Consider the following 21,299-nt stretch of genomic DNA (forward strand, 5'->3'; position numbering starts at 1 on the left):
TTTTTTTAAAATCATCGATGATTAAAAACACAACGTTTTCTGAAAGTGATCCTCCTGTGATTATTATCTTACCTTCTTGAGAAGAATGACCATGTTGCTGGGCACGGGCTTGAACGGCTGCCAGTCCTGGACGATGGTAGCGTTAGGGAGCACGTTGGACATCAGGGCCTCGTTGAGGAACATCTGGTGGGCCTCGTTGAGGTCCAGAAGGACCGGGGGAACCAGAGGGGTGTCAGAATCCTGGGGGGTACCCTCGGAGTAGGTGGGGAGGGTCACAACCGGCCCCAGTTCGGAGAGCCGGAGCTTGAGATCTTCAGCATTGAAGCGAACCAGCAGGATGCCCTTAGGGAGCGAGGCAGTGGTGAAATGACATAGGGTAAACAGATGGTTGTATGGTTGGTTAATAGACCGTGAATCAAATTGATCACATACTGATGCATTGTAAAAAGTTCAATCTGTAATTTTGGTAAAACATGCTTCCCTGACAATTATTTGTAAATTGCAAAAGTAGATTTGAGTTACAATGGCTTGATTCAAGTCTGAGTCTAGTCACAAATATAACGACTATAGAAATAACTCGAAAACAAAACGGACAACTTGGAAAGACTTGACATATGGTACCAATCAACCAAGCAATTAACCAATCAACCAATACCTACCTGTTTGGTGATGAGGCGGTACTTCTGGAAGTCCTTGGGCCCCAGCTGGTCGTCGCGGGTCAGCCTGGTCACCTTCACCTCAGGCCACTTGGACTTGACCAGCTGAGAGCAGAACCTCAGCAGCACCCCTGCCACGCCCTTCCCCCTCTCCTGGGGGGCCACACGTAACCCCTCCACCAGCATGGTGTCACCGTCATCTATCACACACACCGACTCCAGGGCAATCTGGGGGGGGGGGGACGAAGAAGAAGAAGAGAGGGATAAAGCAGAGGGGAAGAGAAAAACAAAGGGAGATTATGAATAACTGAATATATAAATTTTTGTGAGTCATTTTCTTGTCATTTTCTCATGGTTATTTCTAGGTAATAGAACTCTCAATGGTTCCAAAGTAGGGCATTTCTCGCCTCCATGGTTCCTTTAGGACATTTCTAACATGGATTATATTTCTATGGTAACACCCTTGTAATGCTCTTGTCACACCTTCTCACACCACTTTGCCCTGCTTACGTGCAAACCAGTAGTGTGGCGGCGGGTTGGTCTCGGACAGCCAGGCAGTGTAGCAGATACTGGTAGTTTCTAATACAGCCCTTGTACCAGCCTTTATAAACATGCTATAACACATTTATAGCACCATTTCTCACCACTTTGCCCTGCTTGCGTGCCAGTATGACGGTGCGGTTGCTCTTGGACAGCCAGGCCTGTTAGTGTTCATAACACTCTTATAACACCTTAATAGAACCCTTATAAACATGCTATAACAGGTTTATGACACACTTTATAACCTTTTCTCACCACTTTGCCCTGCTTGCGGGCCAGTATGACGGTGCGGTTGCTCTCGGACAGCCAGGCGGTGTAGCGGGTCGGCAGGTAGTCCAGCCCTCCGTAGATGTCTTGGCTCATGGCCATGATCTCATCAAAGTCCTCCTCCGTCGCCACGGTGAACTGGAGGCCTGTCTGGGGCGGAGACTCGGGGAGCTGGGGGCGGGGCAGGCTGTTCTCAATCTTCATCCTTACAGCTGGGAGGGAGGAGGAGGGAGGAGAGGAGAGAGAAAGTGGGGATGGAGGAGAGGAAAAAGGTTGGAGAAGGAAGGGAAGAAGAAGAGGAAGGAGAGAAAGGGAGTGAGAGAGAAAGGTGGAAAAAGGCAAGAGAGAGTGATAGATCGATGAAGAGATGGGGTAGAGAGAAGGTAGGAACGAGGGAGAGAGTAGCGTGAGAGGGAGATAGATTGATATAAAGAGAGAGATGAGGAAGAGAGAGAAAGATAAAGGTAGAGAGAGAGTGCAACATTTCTATTAGGGACCAAGAGTAGGAGTATAAAGCAAATGGATAGGATTGCACATCCTTATCTGCTGTAAATGAGAATATGATCTCATTCAATTAATCTGGTAAAGGTAGATATTATAGGTAAAGAAATGTAAGGTCACTAAAGTTCATATTCAGTTTAGAGTGATTAACACAATGTTTAGCAAATGTATATATTGTTGCTTTATGTAATAGGCCTATAAATGTAGGATCTTAATTTGATCACCCTGATGCAGGAGATCTGCAATGCAGGAAATTTAAAACTTGTAGTGTATTTGAGGTTTTAAAAGGCTTCTGAAGTTTGTAATTTCCATTTAGACATTTTCGACGTGATTTTCCATTCCAATTGTTTTAATCAACCCCTACAAAAAATGTCTATGAATTATAATCCACTTAGGCTGCATTTACACAGGCAACCCAATTCTGATATTTTTCCACTAATTGGTCTTTTGACTAATCAGATCAGCTCTTTTGCAAATAACTGGGCAAAAGATCAGAATTGGGCTGCCTGTGTACACGCAGACATAATAATTCACATTTCCTGTTGCTGCAGGATTATTTTCCTGCTGTAGCAAACTGGCTCAAATTAAGATCCTACATCCGTACTCATGATTTCCAGTGTTGTATTTGTGACGCTCAAGGTGCGGGTTGATGGTCAGTAGTAGACTATCTGTTGATAGTGATTGACGCTAGACTGGAGGTATAAGCACAGAGGACACACTGATTATTCACTTTTGACAGTGTTGAATGTCATCAATACAATATGTATAACAGTGAATAATCTGTGTGTCCTCTGTCCTTGTACCTCCAGTCTGGTGTCAATCACTATCAACAGATATGAGAATGAGGCATAACATTCAGCATCAAGTCTACTGACCATTAACCCGCCTGCACCTTGTGTGTCACAAATACAACCCTGGATATCATGTGTATTACAGAAAGAGAAAACATATAAATATGCTAAACATTGTATTAATCACTCCAAACTGAATATGAACTTTAGTGGTCTTAAGTTTACCCATTAGAGTCCTGGAGAGGGGAGGGGGAAGTTGGGACGGTTTTATGACTTAACACCCGGTCATAAATAGTTTGCAGAAAAGGACTCCTTTTGGTCTCTAGTATGGGAAGACTGAGATGTTCTTTGTTCCAAAGACTTTTTGCCACCAAAACTTTTACGTCAATAAAAGTGGACATTGGAACATTATTTGGAATGGTCAGTGGGGATCTAAAGAATAATCATGTCATATTGTTTATTATTTTGTGATATCATTAAGGATGGTATCAAGAACTAATTGTAACTCGGAAAGTGTACATATTCTACTTGTCAAGTTAAATGTTATATAAAATATATGACTAAGTATGAGAGTATTTTGGTTAAGATAGCAATATGAGTTTAGCCTTCTAATGAGATAATTGTTTTCTCATTAGAACGTTTGCCCAGTCAGTAACCAAGGGAACACAGACATTGTGTCTGCGTGATGGAACTCCCCCTTTTTACCTGAGGATAAAAGCCTTGGTAACGAAATGTACATTTAGACCAGAAAACATGAGAGTGGCGACTGCACGTTTAGAATGGTTCGAACTTTGAACCAGAAAGACCAGGAAACGTAAGACGTTAGTCCACACGTTTGAAATGGTGAGAAACTCTGAAACTCTCAATCTCTACACAAGAAGAAGGAACTCACTAGACCGTAGCGTTAACAGTCTGCAGCTGGCATGTAAAGTAGACTAGAACTTTCCCTAAAGACACGAGTTGGGAAGGACAATCCCATCTCAGACAGTCGTTGGTACATCTGAAGTATCTATTCTAACGAACACTCCATTCGAAGACAAGCCGAGTCTCACCGAAGTGTGGTGGACACTCAAACCCTTTTTGAGAAAGTGGTTCAACAGAGAGAAGACGATCAAGGACAGCTACGCGTAAATATGCATTGCATTTGTTATCCGAACGAGCGGTGGTTTCCAAATGTAACAACGATAAGTTGAATATCTTTGTCTCTCCCTTTCACTCTCTTTCTATTGACCCCTCCTTCCCCTAACCAAGCAGTCATGCTGTTGTTAGTCCACTAGGGACCTGTTTTCATTGTATTACGTTAGTAATCAATAACCTATACAGTGTGTGTGTGTGTTTATGTATTCTGTGGTATTATTTAGTTCATTTGTAGTAAATAATTGAGCCAATTTGTGTATTGCTGATTCATCAATAAGGTTAGGGTTCTTGCAGGTTCAAGGATTATGTGACGTTCAGAATGAGACTGATGATGTAATGATTGGTAAGTGACTGTTATTGATATATAACATATATATATATATATATACATACATATATATCTTCTAAGAGTTTAATTCGGGAGATGGTAACTCGTTAAACAACTTCTTCCGTGGTGCCCCAAATTCCTAATGAGTTAATTGTTACATTATTAATTTAATTGAGTAACAATTAAACATAGTTAATTGATTTGATAAATAACAGTCATCACATTAATGCAAGTCACGTCACGACAACACTGTTTAGATGCCTCGGTTCTTTAAGGTTCACAACATTTCAACCACATCCCAGTAATTCACATCAATGGGTCAACTTTTACATCAATGGGTATTGGTCAGACAGAGTAAGTAGCTTCACAACACTTCAGCCACAGTGTATTGTGTATTGGTCAGGGAAGACATACACTCTTAGAAAAAAGGGTTCCAAACGGGTTCTTCGGCTGTTCCATAGGATAACCCTTTATGTTCCAGGGAGAACCCTTTTTGGTTCCACATAGAACCCTTTTGGGTTCCATGTAGAACCCTCTGTGGAAAGGTTCCTACATGGAACCCAAAAGGGTTCTACCAGCAACCAAATGGGTTCTAGATAGCACCTTTGTTTCTAAGAATGTAGACATTTTAACTTGCTACCACATCCCAGTGTTTTGACCATGGTGGGTCTTGGTCAGGAAAAATACAGACAGCATGACCTCTAACCACACAGACAACACAACCCCTAACCGCACAGACAACACGACCCCTAACCGCACAGACAACACGACCCCTAACCACACAGATAACACGACCCCTAACCACACAGACGGCACTAGTGTGGTTTCTGGTCTGGTCATTGTCAGGATGCCAGGTCACTTTGCCCGTCCAGTTTGCATGTGGCACGGAATGAGGCGACTGGCATCCGTCCCCCTCCCACCCCGCTCTACCAACCTCCTACCCCCCTAATCCCTTTGGTAACCTCTTTGGATTCCTTGGAAAACACTGGCTCGCTCGGAAAACTAACACATCTTTCCAGGCTTGGGAAAGAATGGGGCGAGACGGGCGAGAGGAGAGGAGGGCTCAGGTCGTTGGAATGGGATTCCAGAAAGGTGCAGAGATGCTTGGGCGGTTAAAGACTGTTTGTGTGTGTGTGTGCGTGCGTGTTTGTGTGTGAGTGTGTCTCCGTCCATGTGTAATACAGTGGGGAAAAAAAGTATTTAGTCAGCCACCAATTGTGCAAGTTCTCCCACTTAAAAAGATGAGAGAGGCCTGTAATTTTAATTATAGGTGCACGTCAACTATGACAGACAAATTGAGGAAAAAAAATCCAGAAAATCACATTGTAGGATTTTTAATGAATTTATTAGCAAATTATGGTGGAAAATAAGTATTTGGTCACCTACAAACAAGCAAGATTTCTAGCTCTCACAGACCTGTAACTTCTTCTTTAAGAGGCTCCTCTGTCCTCCACTGGTTACCTGTATTAATGGCACCTGTTTGAACTTGTTATCAGTATAAAAGATACCTGTCCACAACCTCAAACAGTCACACTCCAAACTCCACTATGGCCAAGACCAAAGAGCTGTCAAAGGACACCAGAAACAAAATTGCAGACCTGCACCAGGCTGGGAAGACTGAATCTGCAATAGGTAAGCATCTTGGTTTGAAGAAATCAACTGTGGGGAGCAATTAGTAGGAAATGGAAGACATACAAGACCACTGATAATCTCCCTCGATCTGGGGCTCCACGCGAAGATCTCACCCCGTGGGTCAAAATGATCACAAGAACGGTGAGCAAAAATCCCAGAACCACACGGGGGACCTAGTGAATGACCTGCGAGAGAGCTGGGACCAAAGTAACAAAGCCTACCATCAGTAACACACTACGCCGCCAGGGACTCCAAATCCTGCAGTGCTAGACGTGTCCCCCTGCTTAAGACAGTACATGTCCAGGCCCGTCTGAAGTTTGCTAGAGTGCATTTGGATGATCCAGAAGAGGATTGGGAGAATGTCATATGGTCAGATGAAACCAAAATATAACTTTTTGGTAAAAACCCAACTCGTCGTGTTTGGAGGACAAAGAATGCTGAGTTGCATCCAAAGAACACCATACCTACTATGAAGCATGGGGGTGGAAACATCATGCTTTGGGGCTGTTTTTCTGCAAAGGGACCAGGACGACTGATCCGTGTAAAGGAAAGAATGAATGGGGCCATGTATCATGAGATTTTGAGTGAAAACCTCCTTCCATCAGTAAGGGCATTGAAGATGAAAACGTGGCTGGTTTTTTTAGCATGACAATGATCCCAAACACACTGCCCGGGCAACAAAGGAGTGGCTTCGTAAGAAGCATTTCAAGGTCCTGGAGTGGCCTAGCCAGTCTCCAGATCTCAACCCCATAGAAAATATTTGGAGGGAGTTGAAAGTCTGTGTTGCCCAGCGACAGCCCCAAAACATCACTGCTCTAGAGGAGATCTGCATGGAGGAATGGGCCAAAATACCAGCAACAGTGTGTGAAAACCTTGTGAAGACTTACAGAAAACGTTTGACCTGTGTCATTGCCAACAAAGGGTATATAACAAAGTATTGAGAAACTTTTGTTATTGACCAAATACGTATTTTCCACCATCATTTGCAAATAAATTCATAAAAAATCCTTCAATGTGATTTTCTGGATTTTTTTTTCTCATTTTGTCTGTCATAGTTGACGTGTACCTATGAGGAAAATTACAGGCCTCTCTCATCTTTTTAAGTGGGAGAACTTGCACCACTGTATGTGTGTATCTCTGACTCCATCTGTGTGTGTGTTCTCAGCCCCACCCACGCATGGACAGTTATTGTTAGTTGGCCCCAGGGGGAATGAGGCTTCTAGCTGAAGCAGTGAAGCAGGGCCAGACATTTCTGATAATCTGTCAATGGGAGATGGGCTGGAGAGGGGGCGGCAAGGAGGGAGGGGGAGAGAGGCCGGACGCCTGCCTGAGACAGAGAAAACACTGTCCCCAACACACTCTCTCTCTCTCTCTCTCTCTCTCTCTCTCTCTCTCTCTCTCTCTCTCTCTCTCTCTCTCTCTCTCTCTCTCTCTCTCTCTCTCTCCCTCTCTCTCTCTCTTTTGGAAGCTATATAAATGCATTTATTAATGTCTACATCTCTTTATTCTATTACAGACACCTTAATGCATACTTCTAAACTATATTATGTGAGATAAACATAAAATATATATATATATATATATATATAAATACATTTTCCTTACAAATAGTTTTTGGGAGAGTACTAATATTCCTGTCCCCACTACAACAGAAAATACTTAAATACATGTAATTTTGTTCTTGAAACATTTAATTGAAGTACTGTAGAATTCCATTCATTACTATGGAGGACTACTCCTACTGGGGAGTACCAATATGGCCGACCGGTGTTTAAAATGCCTCTCAATGGCCATTACATAGCATCAGCAACCCAAGGTTTATATACGTCATTGGGTGCCGTACACACACAGGAGGGAGAAGGGGATGGGGGGCAGTGCCTGTGTCTCACACACACACACACACACACACACATACACACACACACACACACACACACACACACACACACACACACACACATACACACACATCGAATCACTAAGTGCCACATACCTTTAGCATCACACCAATACACATCTACCTCTCAGCAGTGCCCTTCTAATCAATCAACCATACACACACACACACCGCTGTCTACGACCCTTGGTTAAACCTTCACTTGTTTTCCCTCTGTTAACCTCAGTGAAATGTAATACCACATGAGAAAGTCAATTCCTCCTCAGGTAAACCTATCCAGTAAGGAAATACCATCAGAGGAGCATGATGGGGGATAGAGGAGAAGAGAGGACAGTGGGGTTGTTTCTGCATGATGTTCTCATAGCCGCGAGAAGTAGTTTGGGGGTGTGGGTGCTATCGTTCCGCTAATACAGGACTAGTAAAGGCCCAGTACAATAATACCTACTTTTATTATTAAAACTATTTTATACCGATTTTTCAGGGGGTGCTGTTACAGCACCCCTACTTCCCGCGGCTATGGATGTTCTTGCTCACTGTTGGGCGGTACAAAGGTTGTTTCTGGATGATGTTCTTGCTCAATGTTGGGCAGTACAAAAGTTGTTTCTAGATGATGTTCTTGCTCACTGTTGAGCGGTACAAAGGTTGTTTCTGGATGATGTTCTTGCTCACGGTTGCATGGTAGGCAAGCCACGCCCCTACTAAGCCACACCTCCAGTTTTTATACATTGAAACATTAAAGGTTCCTCCAAGAACCCCTCAACTAACCGAATGAGCAAATATGAACCATTGAATAGCAATGGTTCCTTGAGGAACTCCAGGGGTTCCTTGAGGAACTCCAGGTGTTCCATGAGGATATCCAGGGTTCCTTGAGTCACCACTAATTCTAAGAGTGAAGGTTGTTTTCTGCAGTTCCTCCTTTTGTCATAGCATCAGTGTTACAGATAGGAGTTGAAGTTCTATTGGTAACAGGAGTTATGGATGCGTCAAACTCAAACTATGTTTATGACTGTGGCCTCGATAATGATCATTCCCTATTGAAACATACAGTACATGATATCCTTTAACAATTTTGGACAGTAGGCAGGCAACGTAGTGTACAAAGAGGCAGCGGGTGATATGCTCAAACCACATACTGTATACTGTAATATATCAACAGAATGTAATAGAACAGAATATAATCCCATCTGCCCTGAAATTGTTTCTCTCTTCCTTTGATACAGCAGTGAAACAGACTAGTAGTCACATGATGTCAGCAGAGGACAGCAAAGGGGAGGATTTAGTATTACTGTGCTGATGTCACACTGTTGTGATGCTCTGACTACACACACACACACACACACACACACACACACACACTGTCCTGTAATAAACACAGAGGTTTTGACAGAGATTAGAACACTACTGTCTGTTATCCCTTTACATAATTGAAGGGGACACGGCAACAGATGTGTCAAGACTTCAAATTGATGTCTGCATCCCAATTATTCCCTATTTAGTGCACTACTTTTGGACAGGCCCCATAGGCTCTGAGGGCCCATAGGTTCTGAGGGCCCATAGGCTCTGATCAAAAGTAGTGTACTATATACAGTTGAAGTTGGAAGTTTACATACACCTTAGCCAAATACATTTAAACTCTGTTTTTCATAATTCCTGACATTTAATCCTAGTAAAAATTCCCTGTCTTAGGTCAGTTAGCATCACCACTTTATTTTAAGAATGTGAAATGTCAGAATAATAGTAGAAATAATGATTTATTTTCTGCTTTTATTTCTTTCATCACATTCCCAGTGGGTCAGAAGTTTACATACACTCAATTAGTATTTGCTAGCATTGCCTTTAAATTGTTTAACTTGGGTCAAACGTTTCGGGTAGCCTTCCACAAGCTTCCCACAATAAATTGGGTGAATTTTGGCCCATTCCTCCTAACAGAACTGGTGTAACTGAGTCAGGTTTGTAGGCCTCCTTGCTCGCACACGCCTTTTCAGTTCTGCCCACAAATTTTCTATAGGATTGAGGTCAGGGCTTTGTGATGGCCACTCCAATACCTTGACTTTGTTGTCCTTAAGCCATTTTGCCACAACTTTGGAAGTATGCTTGGGGTCATTGTCCATTTGGAAGACCCATTTGCGACCAAGCTTTAACTTCCTGACTGTCTTGAGATGTTGCTTCAATATATCCACATCATTTTCCTTCCTCATGATGCCATCTATTTTGTGAAGTGCACCAGCCCCTCCTGCAACAAAGCACCCCCACAGCATGATGCTGCCACCCCCGTGCTTCAGAGTTGGGATGGTGTTCTTCGGCTTGCAAGCTGTCACGCCCTGGCTCTGGGGACTATGTTATGTTGAGCCAGGGTGTGTAAGTCTATGTTGGTATATCTATGTTGGCCTGAGTGACTCCCAATCAGAGGCAACGAGTGTCAGCTGGTTGTCTCTGATTGGGAGCCATATTTAACTATCGGTCTTTTCACTTTGTGTTGTGGTTTCTTGTTCCGTGTTTGTTGGTTTATGTAACCAGGGACGTCACGTTTCGTTTTTGTTATTTTGATCGTGTGATCATCTTGATAAAATAAAATGCTCGCATTCAACGCTGCGCCTTGGTCCTCCTCATTGGTAGATGATCGTGACAGAAGAAACCACCAGAACTGGACCAAGCAGCCTAGTGAGGAGCAGAGAGGGTGGACTTGGGAGCAGTGGAGTAGGAGTCTCGACTGGGCCAAGCCAAGAGAAGAGGAGAGAGGTTGGACTTTGGAGCAGTGGGGTGAGAGTCTGGCGAGAACGATGGAGGCCTGGCCCACGGGGAGGAGAGACCCCCAGAAAATTTTTAGGGGGGGGCTCACGACGTCGGGGCAGCAGGAGGCCGCGATAGAGCGGTCCAGCGGGTTGGCAGAGGAGGCCGCCAGGTTACGGGAGTCACTGGTCACCAGGGGGAGGGGAGGTTGTAGAGGCACGGCGAGAGGTACTGGCGTGTGTTGCCAGTCCGGTCCGGCCTGTTCCTGATCCCCACGTAGGGCCAGTGGTGTGTGTTCCCAGTACGGGCCGGCCTGTTCCCGCCACTCCCACCAAGTCTGTGGTGCGCGTCGCCAGCCCAGTCCGGCCCATCCAAGCTCCCCGCACCAAGTCAGTGGTGCGCGTCGTCAGCCCGGTCCGGCTCATTCCTGCTCCCCGCACCAAGTCTGTGGTGCGTTTCGTCAGCCCTGTCCGGCCCGTTCCTGCTCTCCGCACCAAGTCGGTGGTGCGCGTCGTCAGCCTGGTAAGGCCCGTTCCTCCTCCACGCACCAAGCCAGGGGTGCGCGTCGTCAGTCCAGCACAACCCGTGCCTGGGTCATGTCCGGAGCCGGATCCGCCGCCGAGGCGGAGTGCCCACCCGGTCCCTCCCCTGTTGTGGTTGTTTGGCGCGGTCGGAGTCCGCGCCTTTGGGGGGGGGTACTGTCACGCCCTGGCTCTGGGGACTATGTTATGTTGAGCCAGGGTGTGTAAGTCTATGTTGGTATATCTATGTTGGCCTGAGTGACTCCCAATCAGAGGCAACGAGTGTCAGCTGGTTGTCTCTGATTGGGAGCCATATTTAACTATCGGTCTTTTCACTTTGTGTTGTGGTTTCTTGTTCCGTGTTTGTTGGTTTATGTAACCAGGGACGTCACGTTTCGTTTTTGTTATTTTGATCGTGTGATCATCTTGATAAAATAAAATGCTCGCATTCAACGCTGCGCCTTGGTCCTCCTCATTGGTAGACGATCGTGACACAAGCTCCCCCCCTTTTCCTCCAAACATAACGATGGTCATTATGGCCAAACAGTTCTATTTTTGTTTAATCAGACCAGATTACATTTCTCCAAAAAGTACGATCTTTGTCCCCATGTGCAGTTGCAAACCGTAGTCTGGCTTTTTTATGGCGGTTTTGGAGCAGCGGCTTCTTCCTTGCTGAGCGGCGTTTCAGGTTATGTCGATATAGGACTCGTTTCACTGTGAATATAGATACTTTTGTACCTGTTTCCTCCAGCATCTTCACAAGGTCCTTTGCTGTTGTTCTGGGATTGATTTTCACTTTTCGCACCAAAGTACGTTCATCTCTAGGAGACAGAATGGGTCACCTTCCTGAGCGGTATGATGGCTGCGTGGTCCCATGGTGTTTATACTTGAAGACTATTGTTTGTACAGATGAACGAGGTACCTTCAGGCGTTTGGAAATTGCTCCCAAGGATGAACCAGATTTTTTTTTTTGAGGTCTTGGCTGATTTCTTTTGATTTTCCCATGATGTCAAGAAAAGAGGCACTGAGTTTGAAGGTAGGCCTTGAAATATATCCACAGGTACACCTCCAATTGACTCAAATGATGTCAATTAGCCTATCAGAAGCTTCTAAAGCCATGACATCATTTTCTGGAATTTTCCAAGCTGTTTAAAGGCACAGTCAACTTAGTGTATGTAAACTTCTGACCCACTGGAATTGTGATACAGTGAATTATAAGTGAAATAATCTGTCTGTAAACAATTGTTGGAAAAATTACTTGTGTCATGCACAAAGTAGATGTCCTAACTGACTTGCCAAAACTATAGTTTGTTAACAAGAAATGTGTGGTTTAAAAACGAGTTTTAATGACTCCAACCTAAGTGTATGTAAACTTCTGACTTAAACTGTACATGGAGAATAGGAAACAGTAACAGCAGCGTATGTGATGAGTCAAAAATGTTAGTGCAAAACGGGTCAACGCAGATAGTCCTGGTAGCTATTTGGTTAACTATTTAACTAACTATTTAGCAGTCTTATGGCTTGGGGGTAGAAGCTGTTCAGGGTCCTGTTATTTTCAGACTTGTTCATTGGTACCGCTTGCCGTGCGGTAGCAGAGAGAACAGTCTATGACCTTCCTCTGACACCGCCTGGTATAGAGGTCCTGGATGGCAGGGAGGTCGGCCCCAGTGATGTACTGGGCTTTCCACACTACAATCTGTAGCGCTTTGCGGTCAGATGCCAAGCAGTTGCAATACCTAGGGCTGTGGCAGTCATGAAATTTGTCAAGCAAATAACTGCTAGACACACGGTAATTTACCACAATTAACATAAACACATTTAGCATCTCTTGGCTTTCATGCATAGCCTACAAGCCACTGATGCGGACCTTTAGAACATCTACATTTTAAAAAGTCTAATAAATCCATTTAACATAGCCTACAACATCACAATAAATCCATTATTTATTTTAGACAGGTCTAAAGAAACATGATATGAAGAAAATGTAGTCTATTTCAGAAGAACAGAATAGCATACCCTGAGTTGTCCTTATGTTAGGCCCTGATCTGGCTATGCCATATGGCTGTGGGCTACACTAGTTCATTTAGCAGACAAGATTTGCTTAGAATTCCAAGGCATTATTTTATAGTATAAATAATACAATTGACTGAATAAAATAGAGTGTTGAGTGGTTAACAAAGAAACAGGTCCTCCTATATGCTTAATTTAGAGTTACAGTATTTATGTAACTTTAGTTTTGATACAAATGTTGGGTTATATGTTTTGATTTTTAAAACATTCTAAGGCTGCATGATGAGACTCTAATGATGATTTGAAAGGCATGAGCTCTGCTTTGTTTCTTGTGCAGGCTGCACACATTTCATCAGTCTCTCATTCACAATTTGACAAGCACTTGAAAATCCATGCCTTTTGCGGTAAGTGGCCATTGTGCTCTTGGGCTGAACATAATAATTATAATTCCCTTCTCCGAGCTGCGCGCTCCGAAACACCTCTCACTCACATGGCTCTCTCAGATATCTCAATTCATATTAGCCAATGCCAGTCATGTGATCGGGTCCTTCTCACAGGCATCTTGGGTCCTTCTCACAGACTACAAGTGAAGACAGACACATCGGGGACGCAACTGTGCAAAAGCACTAGCCTATGTCAATCTACTATCCCCCATAGTACAAAAGTTGACCTTCTGTGCGAGAAATAAATATTCCAAACATAGTCTGGGACAGTTGTGGGATGCGATAGATCTCAAATTAATACAACCACTACCAACAAAAACATATTTAAAAGCAATGAGGCTGATGCAACAGGTCAGAACGTTTAGCTTAAAATGTTGATAAACTATTAGGCTATTTCTTCACATTATAAGCTCAGCAAAGCTCAGCAATGCAGTAGGTGTGAACGGATCAGGAGGCATGAAATGAACAGACCAGAGGCAGTGTTCAGGTTTTGGTTCCTTTACTTTTGTATTGTTACTGAACGGGTTTTCTTTCGCCCAACAAAATAATTCCAATACAGGGTAACGTCCAACGCTGAAAAACAGCGTAACAACAAAATAAACATAAACTAAGCCGTTGACCAGAAGGCCGTGGCCCAAAAAGGGAAAGCAAAACAAGAAACGGCTACTCCTGTCTTTAGACTTTCATCTACACATTTTAGTTACAGGCGGAACGCTTCTCTCTATCTATAGGATGCCTTGGTTAACAGAGAGACAAGGTGCCCCAGACGAAGAAGCTTTCACTGAGGTAGGCCAATACAATGTCCTCCCAGGTCCCCGTCTCTCCTCCCAATCCTCCCCCAGCTCCTCTCCTGGCACACCTATATAGAGGAAGACACAAAGCAATTAGTGAGCCCAGCTGTGTGCTAATTGGCTTTACACTGAGTACCTATCCCCTGAGGAGGGTACTGTCCTGTCGTCTTCCTCCGGCTGGTCACTGAACTCTCACATAGGCTATAAGTGTGAATGTTCCAAAATGCAATTAGCGGGAAAAACGCTGTTCTCAAAAGTGACTGCAAATGTGATTATGCATGTAATGATTTATTACAAAGGTGCATTTCTATGGTGAAAATTATCTTCCCCAAACTTAAAACTCACGCGCCGCCTAAGTATGGCAGTTAGGCTCTACACCGGTTGTAAAGCGGAAGAATGTGCTTCATTTTAAGAAGTTATTTGTGATACAAACCTTATCAAAACATATATGGCCTATGGCCTACATTACATGAGGTGAGACTATGACTTGAAAAAGTTGCAAAAAAAAGGAATGCGCTGTTTCTTGCCTTACTGCACAAAAGATGGGCATCATTCACAAGTGATAGGCTTCTATTGTCACCCATCAGAATATTATTGATTTAATCTTGTCTTTATATATACTAAATAATATACGTGTGAAATTTGATTTGATTTAGAATGGACCATTATCATGCACCTGTCTCGAAACAGGGGCAAGTGAAAAAAATATATGTAATCTATACACTTAAATAGCAAATGGAGGACACATTTCAAATCAAATCAAATTGTATTTTCCACATGTGCCGAATACAACAGGTGTAGACATTACCGTGAAATGCTTACTTACAGACCTTAACCAACAATGCATTTATTATTCAATAAAAAAGTAAAATAAAACAACGACAACAACGACAACAACGACCGGTGCAGAATCAATGTGCGGGGGCACCGGCTAGTTGAGGTAGTTGAGGTAGTTGAGGTAATATGTACATGTGGGTATAGTTAAAGTGACTATGCATAAATAATTAACAGAGTAAGAGCAGCGTAAAAAGATGGGGTGGGGGGGCAGTGCAAATAGTCCGAGTAGCCATGATTAGCTGTTCAGGAGTCTTATGGCTTGGGGTAGAAGCTGTTGAGAAGTCTTTTGGACCTAGACTTGGCGCTCCGGTACCGCTTGCCATGCGGTAGCAGAGAGAACAGTCTATGACTAGGGTGGCTGGAGTCTTTGACAATTTTGAGGGCCTTCCTCTGACACCGCCTGGTATAGAGGTCCTGGATGGCAGGAAGCTTGGCCCCAGTGATGTACTGGGCCATACGCACTACCCTCTGTAGTGCCTTGCGGTCGGAGGCCGAGCAGTTGCCATACCAGGCGGTGATGCAACCAGTCAGGATGCTCTCGATGGTGCAGCTGTTAACTTTTTGAGGATCTGAGGACCCATGCCAAATCTTATCAGTCTCCTGAGGGGGAATAGGCTTTGTCGTGCCCTATTCACGACTGTCTTGATGTGTTTGGACCATGATAGTTCGTTGGTGGACACCAAGGAACTTGAAGCTCTCAACCTGTTCAACTACAGCCCCGTCGATGAGAATGGGGGCGTGCTCAGTCCTCTTTTTTTTCCTGTAGTCCAAAATCATCTCCTTTGTCTTGGTCACGTTGAGGGAGAGGTTGTTCTCCTGGCACCACACGCCCAGGTCTCTGACCTCCTCCCTGTAGGCTGTCTCATCGTTGTCGGTGATCAGGCCTACCACTGTTGTGACGTCGGCAAACTTAATGATGGTGTTAGAGTCGTGCCTGGCCATGCAGTCAGGTGAACAGGGTGTACAGGAGGGGACTGAGCACGCACCCCTGATGGGCCCCCTTTTTGAGGATCAGCATGGCAGATGTGTTGTTACCTACCCTTACCACCTGGGGGCGGCCCGTCAGGAAGTCCAGGATCCAGTTGCAGAGGGAGGTGATTAGTCCCAGGATCCTTAGCTTAGTGATGAGCTTTGAGTGCACTATGGTGTTGAACTCTGAGCTGTAGTCAAGGAATAGCATTCTCATGTAGGTGTTCCTCTTGTCCAGGGGGGAAAGGGCAGTGTGGAGTGCAATAGAGATTGCATCATCTGTGGATCTGTTGGGGCGGTATGCAAATTGGAGTGGGTCTAGGGTTTCTGGGATAATGGGATAATGGGATAATGGTGTTGATGTGAGCCATGACCAGCCTTTCAAAGCACTTCATGGCTACAGACGTCAGTGCTACGGGTCAGTAGTCATTTAGGCAGGTTATCTTAGTGTCCTTGGGCACGGAGACTATGGTGGTCTGCTTGAAACATGTAGGTATTACAGACTCAGTCAGGGACATGTTGAAAATGTCAGTGAAGACACTTGCCAGTTGGTCAGCACATGCTCGGAGTACACGTCCTGGTAATCCGTCTGGCCCTGCGGCCTTGTGAATGTTGACCTGCTTAAAAGTCTTACTCACATCGGCTACGGAGAGCGTGATCACATAGTCATCCGGAACAGCTGGTGCTCTCATGCATGCTTCAGTGTTGCTTTCCTCGAAGCGAGCATAGAAGTTGTTTAGCTCGTCCGGTAGGCTTGTGTCACTGGGCAGCTTGCGGCTGTGCTTCTCTTTGTAGTCTGTAATAGTTTTCAAGCCCTGCCACATCCGACGAGCGTCAGAGCCAGTGTAGTACGATTCAATCTTAGTCCTGTATTGACTCTTTGCCTGTTTGATGGTTCGTCGGAGGGCATAGCGGGATTTCTTATAAGCGTCCGGGTTAGAGTCCTGCTCCTTGAAAGCGGCAGCTCTACCCTTTAGCTCAGTGCGATGTTGCCTGTAATCCATGGCTTCTGGTTGGGGTATGTACGTACGGTCACTGTGGGGACGACGTCATCGATACACTTATTGATAAAGCCAGTGACTGATGTGGTGTACTCCTCAATGCTATTTGAAGAATCCCAGAACATGTTCCAGTCTGTTCTAGCAAAACAGTCCTGTAGCTTAGCATCTGCGTCATCTGACCACTTTTTTATTAACCAAGTCACTGGTGCTTCCTGCTTTAGTTTTTGCTTATAAGCAGGAATCAGGAGGATAGAATTATGGTCAGATTTGCCAAATGGAGGGCGAGGGAGAGCTTTGTATGCGTCTCTGTGTGTGGAGTAAAGGTGGTCTAGAGTATTTTTTTCCTCTGGTTGCACATTTAACATGCTGGTAGAAATTAGGTAGAAGGAATTTAAGTTTCCCTGCATTAAAGTCCCAGCCACTAGGAGCGCTGCCTCTGGATGAGCGTTTTCCTGTTTACTTATGGCCTTATACAGCTCATTGAGTGCAATCTTAATGCCAGAATTGGTTTGTGGTGGTAAATAGACAGCTATGAAAAATATAGATGAAAACTCTTTTGGTAAATAGTGTGGTCTACAGCTTATCATAAGATACTCTTTCTTAGGCGAGCAAAACCTTGAGACTTCCTTAGTATTTGATTTTGTGCACCAGCTGAAGTTTACAAATATACACAGACCGCCACCCCTAGTCTTACCGGAGTCAGCCGTTCTATCCTGCCGATGTAGCGTATATCCCGTCAGCTGTATGTTGTCCATGTCGTCGTTCAGCCACTACTTGGCGAAACATAAGATATTACAGTTTTTAATGTCCCGTTGGTAGGATAACCTTAATCGTAGGTCATCTAATTTATTTTCAAATGATTGAACATTGGCTAATAGGATTGATGGAAGAGGCAGTTTACTCGCTCGCCGTTGGATCCTTACAAGGCACCCTGACCTACGTCCACGATATCTCCGTCTCTTTCTCCTGCGAATGACAGGGATTTGGGCCTTGTCGGATATCCTTCGCGTCTGACTCGTTGAAGAAAAAATATTTGTCCAATACGAGGTGAGTAATCGCTGTCCTGATATCCAGAAGCTCTTTTTGGTCATAAGAGACGATGGCAGAAACATTATGTACGGAATAAATTACAAATAACGCGAAAGAACACACATAATAGTACAATTGGTTAGAGGGCTGTAAAACGGCAGCCATCTTCTCCAGCGCCATCTCCTAATCCAATCTGTGCTAGCAAAACAGTCCTGTAGCTTAGCATCTGCATCATCTGACCACTTTTTTATTAACTGAGTCACTGGTGCTTCCTGCTTTAGTTCCCGTGGTTCATTTTCATGCCAGCCAGGTAGGCTATACTCTTGTTGTAAAGAGATATATATAAATATAGAAGGCCCAGACTATAGAAAGCTGATGTGATCCTCTTCTTTTTAATAGCCTAAAGAAATGTTGTGCAACATGAGGTCATGGGCTCTCATGAAGTGTTTGATTAGATTTTCGATTACATTTGCATTGATGTCAGATTGATTAGAGGGACAATAGAGTGCTGAGTACCAGGCAGTTAGCAAGTTTGGTAGGCTACTAATGACCATCAGCAGCATCAGAGCTTGGAGTAGCCTAGTTACCGTGACTAAATGGTCACATGGAATTTGACTGCCTTCATGATTCGTGACTGGATTACAGACAGCCCTAGCCATACCAAGCGGTGATGCAGCCAGTCAAGATGCTCTCAATGGTGCAGCTGTATAACTTTTTGAGGGCACATGCCAAATCTTTTCAGCCTCCTGAGGGGGAAGAGGCATTGTCGTGCCCTCTTCACGAATGTGTTGGTGTGTGTGGGCCATGATAGATCCTTAGTGATGTGGACACCGAGGAACTTGAAGATCTCAACCCGCTCCACTACAGCCCCATCGATGTGAATGGGGGCGTGCTCTGCCCTCCGTTTCCTGTAGTCCACGATCATCTCCTTTGTCTTGCTGACATGTGTTGTCCTGGCACCACACTGCCATGTCTCTGACCTCCCTGTAGGCTGTCTCATCGTCGTCGGTGATCAGGCCTACCACCGTTGTGTTGTCGGCAAACTTAATGATGGTGTTGGAGTCGTGCGCGGCCACGCAGTCGTGGGTGAACAGGGAGTACAGGAGGGGACTAGGCCGTACCCCTGAGGGGCCCCTGTGTTGAAGGTCAGCGTGGCGGATGTGTTGTTGCCTACCTTCACCACATGGGGGCGTCCCGTCAGGAAGTCCAGGACCCAGTTGCAGAGGGAGGTGTTTAGTCCCAGGGTCCTTTGCTTAGTGATGAGCTTGGAGGGCACTATGGTGTTGAACGCTGAGCTGTAATCAATGAACAGCATTCTCACGTAGGTGTTCCTTTTGTCCAGGTGGGAAAGGGCAGTGTGGAGTGCAATAGAGATTGCGTCATCTGTGGATCTGTTGGAGCTGTATGCAAATTGGAGTGGGTCCAGGGTGTCTGGGATGATGGTGTTGATGTGAGCCATGACCAGCCTTTCAAAGCATTTCATGGTTACAGATGTGAGTGATACAGGGCGATAGTCATTTAGACAGGTTACCTTGGCGTTCTTGGGAACAGGGACTATGGTGGTCTGCTTGAAACATGTAGGTATTACAGACTGGGTCAGGGACAGTTTGAAAATGTTAGTGAAGACACTTGCGTGTTTGGTTTATTCGGATCCCCATTAGCTTTTGCAGAAGCAGCAGCTATTCTTCCTGGCAAGGAACAAAACACTGATACACTGATAGACAAGGACAGTCACACAAATAAAACATACAACGATAATAATAATAATATTACAGTGTCTGTGTGTGTCCAATATTACACACAAATGGGACGCTGAAGAGATACATTATTCGAAGCATTTTTATGAATTATATCTTGTATTTTTAGAATGCTTAAAATGTTGTAGAATGGGACTTTGAAGTTTTAAGGTATTTAACAGCATGGATTGTGTGTCGCTGATGTTTCTTTATGCATATTGATTAATTTCAATGTTATTTTGCATAAGTGTATGCAAACACACTATCACAGCTTATTGTGAAACAGACACAAATTACTTATTCAAAATTCATGACAGGTACACAAAAAGAAAAAGTCCACTTTTTCGTGTGTGTTACACAATTTAATTTTTTCATAACGCATGTGTTGTAGGTAATGTTAGCTAGGCTAGCTAGGTGGCTAACGTTAGCTAGGCTAGGTGTTAAGGTTAGGGTTAGGGGTTAAGGTTAGGGGTTGGGGTCAGGTAACATGATAGCTAAGTTGTTAAAGGGTTAAGGTTAGGGTTAAGGTTAGGTTAAAAGGTTCAGGTTAGGGTTAGGGGAAGGGTTAGCTAACACGCTAAGTAGTTGCAAAGTAGCTAAAAAGTAGTAAGTAGTTGCAAAGTTGCAAAATTACCTAAAATGTAAAAGTTGTCTGTGATGAGATTCGATCACGTAACCTTTGGGTTGCTAGACGTTCACGTTATACTGTTGTGAAATGTATTCCTTCACGTTATACATACCAACCTCCCTCCTTTCGTTTCTGTCTTAAGTAACCTACTGTCTTTATCTGTGATTGAAATTCTCTTAAAAAATGGTGTACTGCACACAAATACATTTCACAATAATCTGTGATACCGGGTTGCTAAACAACGTGTTTCAAGCAACTTCCTCTGTTTCGATGACAAAATCCTGTATTTCCTCACCACTTTATTTACCTGTCTGTCTGTCTGTCTGTCTCGCTCTCTCTTTCTCGCTTCCAACTCTCAGGATGGAAACCACAGCATGGAATAACACCAGCTACTTCTCTACCAACTCATCCGCTCCAAACCCATCCATCCCTTATTATGTTGAAATCTCCTTTCTCCTGGTTGCTATAGCCATGGGTCTCCCCGGAAACCTCCTTGTGGTTTGGACCATACTATTCCGCCTGAATCGCCATTCCATCACGTCCCTCCTCATCCTCCAGCTAGCGGCTGCTGACGCACTCGTGCTGCTCTCCGCTCCCTTCTTCATTCACCAGCTCTTCATGGGCAGAGTCTGGGAGTTCGGAGAGGGAGTGTGTAAGTTCCTGCACTACGTCTGCGGCATCAGCATGTACCTCAGCGTCCTGTTGATTACCTTGATGGGCTAAACATCAGTCCTGATTCCTGAATTAGGCTACATTGAAGAAACTGGCATTTAAATAAATCTCGCTTTCTCTTTTGCTGCAGTGTTCTCCCCCCCTCTCTGCCTCCCTCCCTCTCTCTCGCTCTCTTTTTCTCTC

At 44.4% G+C, this 21,299-nt stretch overlaps 1 protein-coding gene across 2 annotated transcripts in view; it reads right to left on the minus strand.

The window, feature by feature from the left end:
- The window catches only part of LOC121554153 (histidine N-acetyltransferase), a 33,022-nt gene that overhangs the window by 5,610 nt on the left and 6,113 nt on the right, over window positions 1-21,299 (minus strand). The window contains exons 2-4 of one of the 2 annotated variants that reach the window (XM_041867617.2): window positions 1,452-1,675; window positions 660-884; window positions 73-342 (exon numbers count right to left, since the gene is read on the minus strand). In XM_041867617.2, coding sequence (XP_041723551.1) covers window positions 73-342; window positions 660-884; window positions 1,452-1,667 — 711 coding nt within the window. In that variant the 5' untranslated portion in view covers window positions 1,668-1,675. Of the gene's footprint in view, window positions 1-72; window positions 343-659; window positions 885-1,451; window positions 1,676-13,935; window positions 14,313-21,299 lie in introns of those variants that run through there. The other variant, XR_005997647.1, reaches the window with a different exon arrangement.

Source organism: Coregonus clupeaformis, chromosome 39, assembly GCF_020615455.1.
Source record: "Coregonus clupeaformis isolate EN_2021a chromosome 39, ASM2061545v1, whole genome shotgun sequence".
NCBI classification, from domain to species: Eukaryota; Metazoa; Chordata; class Actinopteri; order Salmoniformes; family Salmonidae; genus Coregonus; species Coregonus clupeaformis.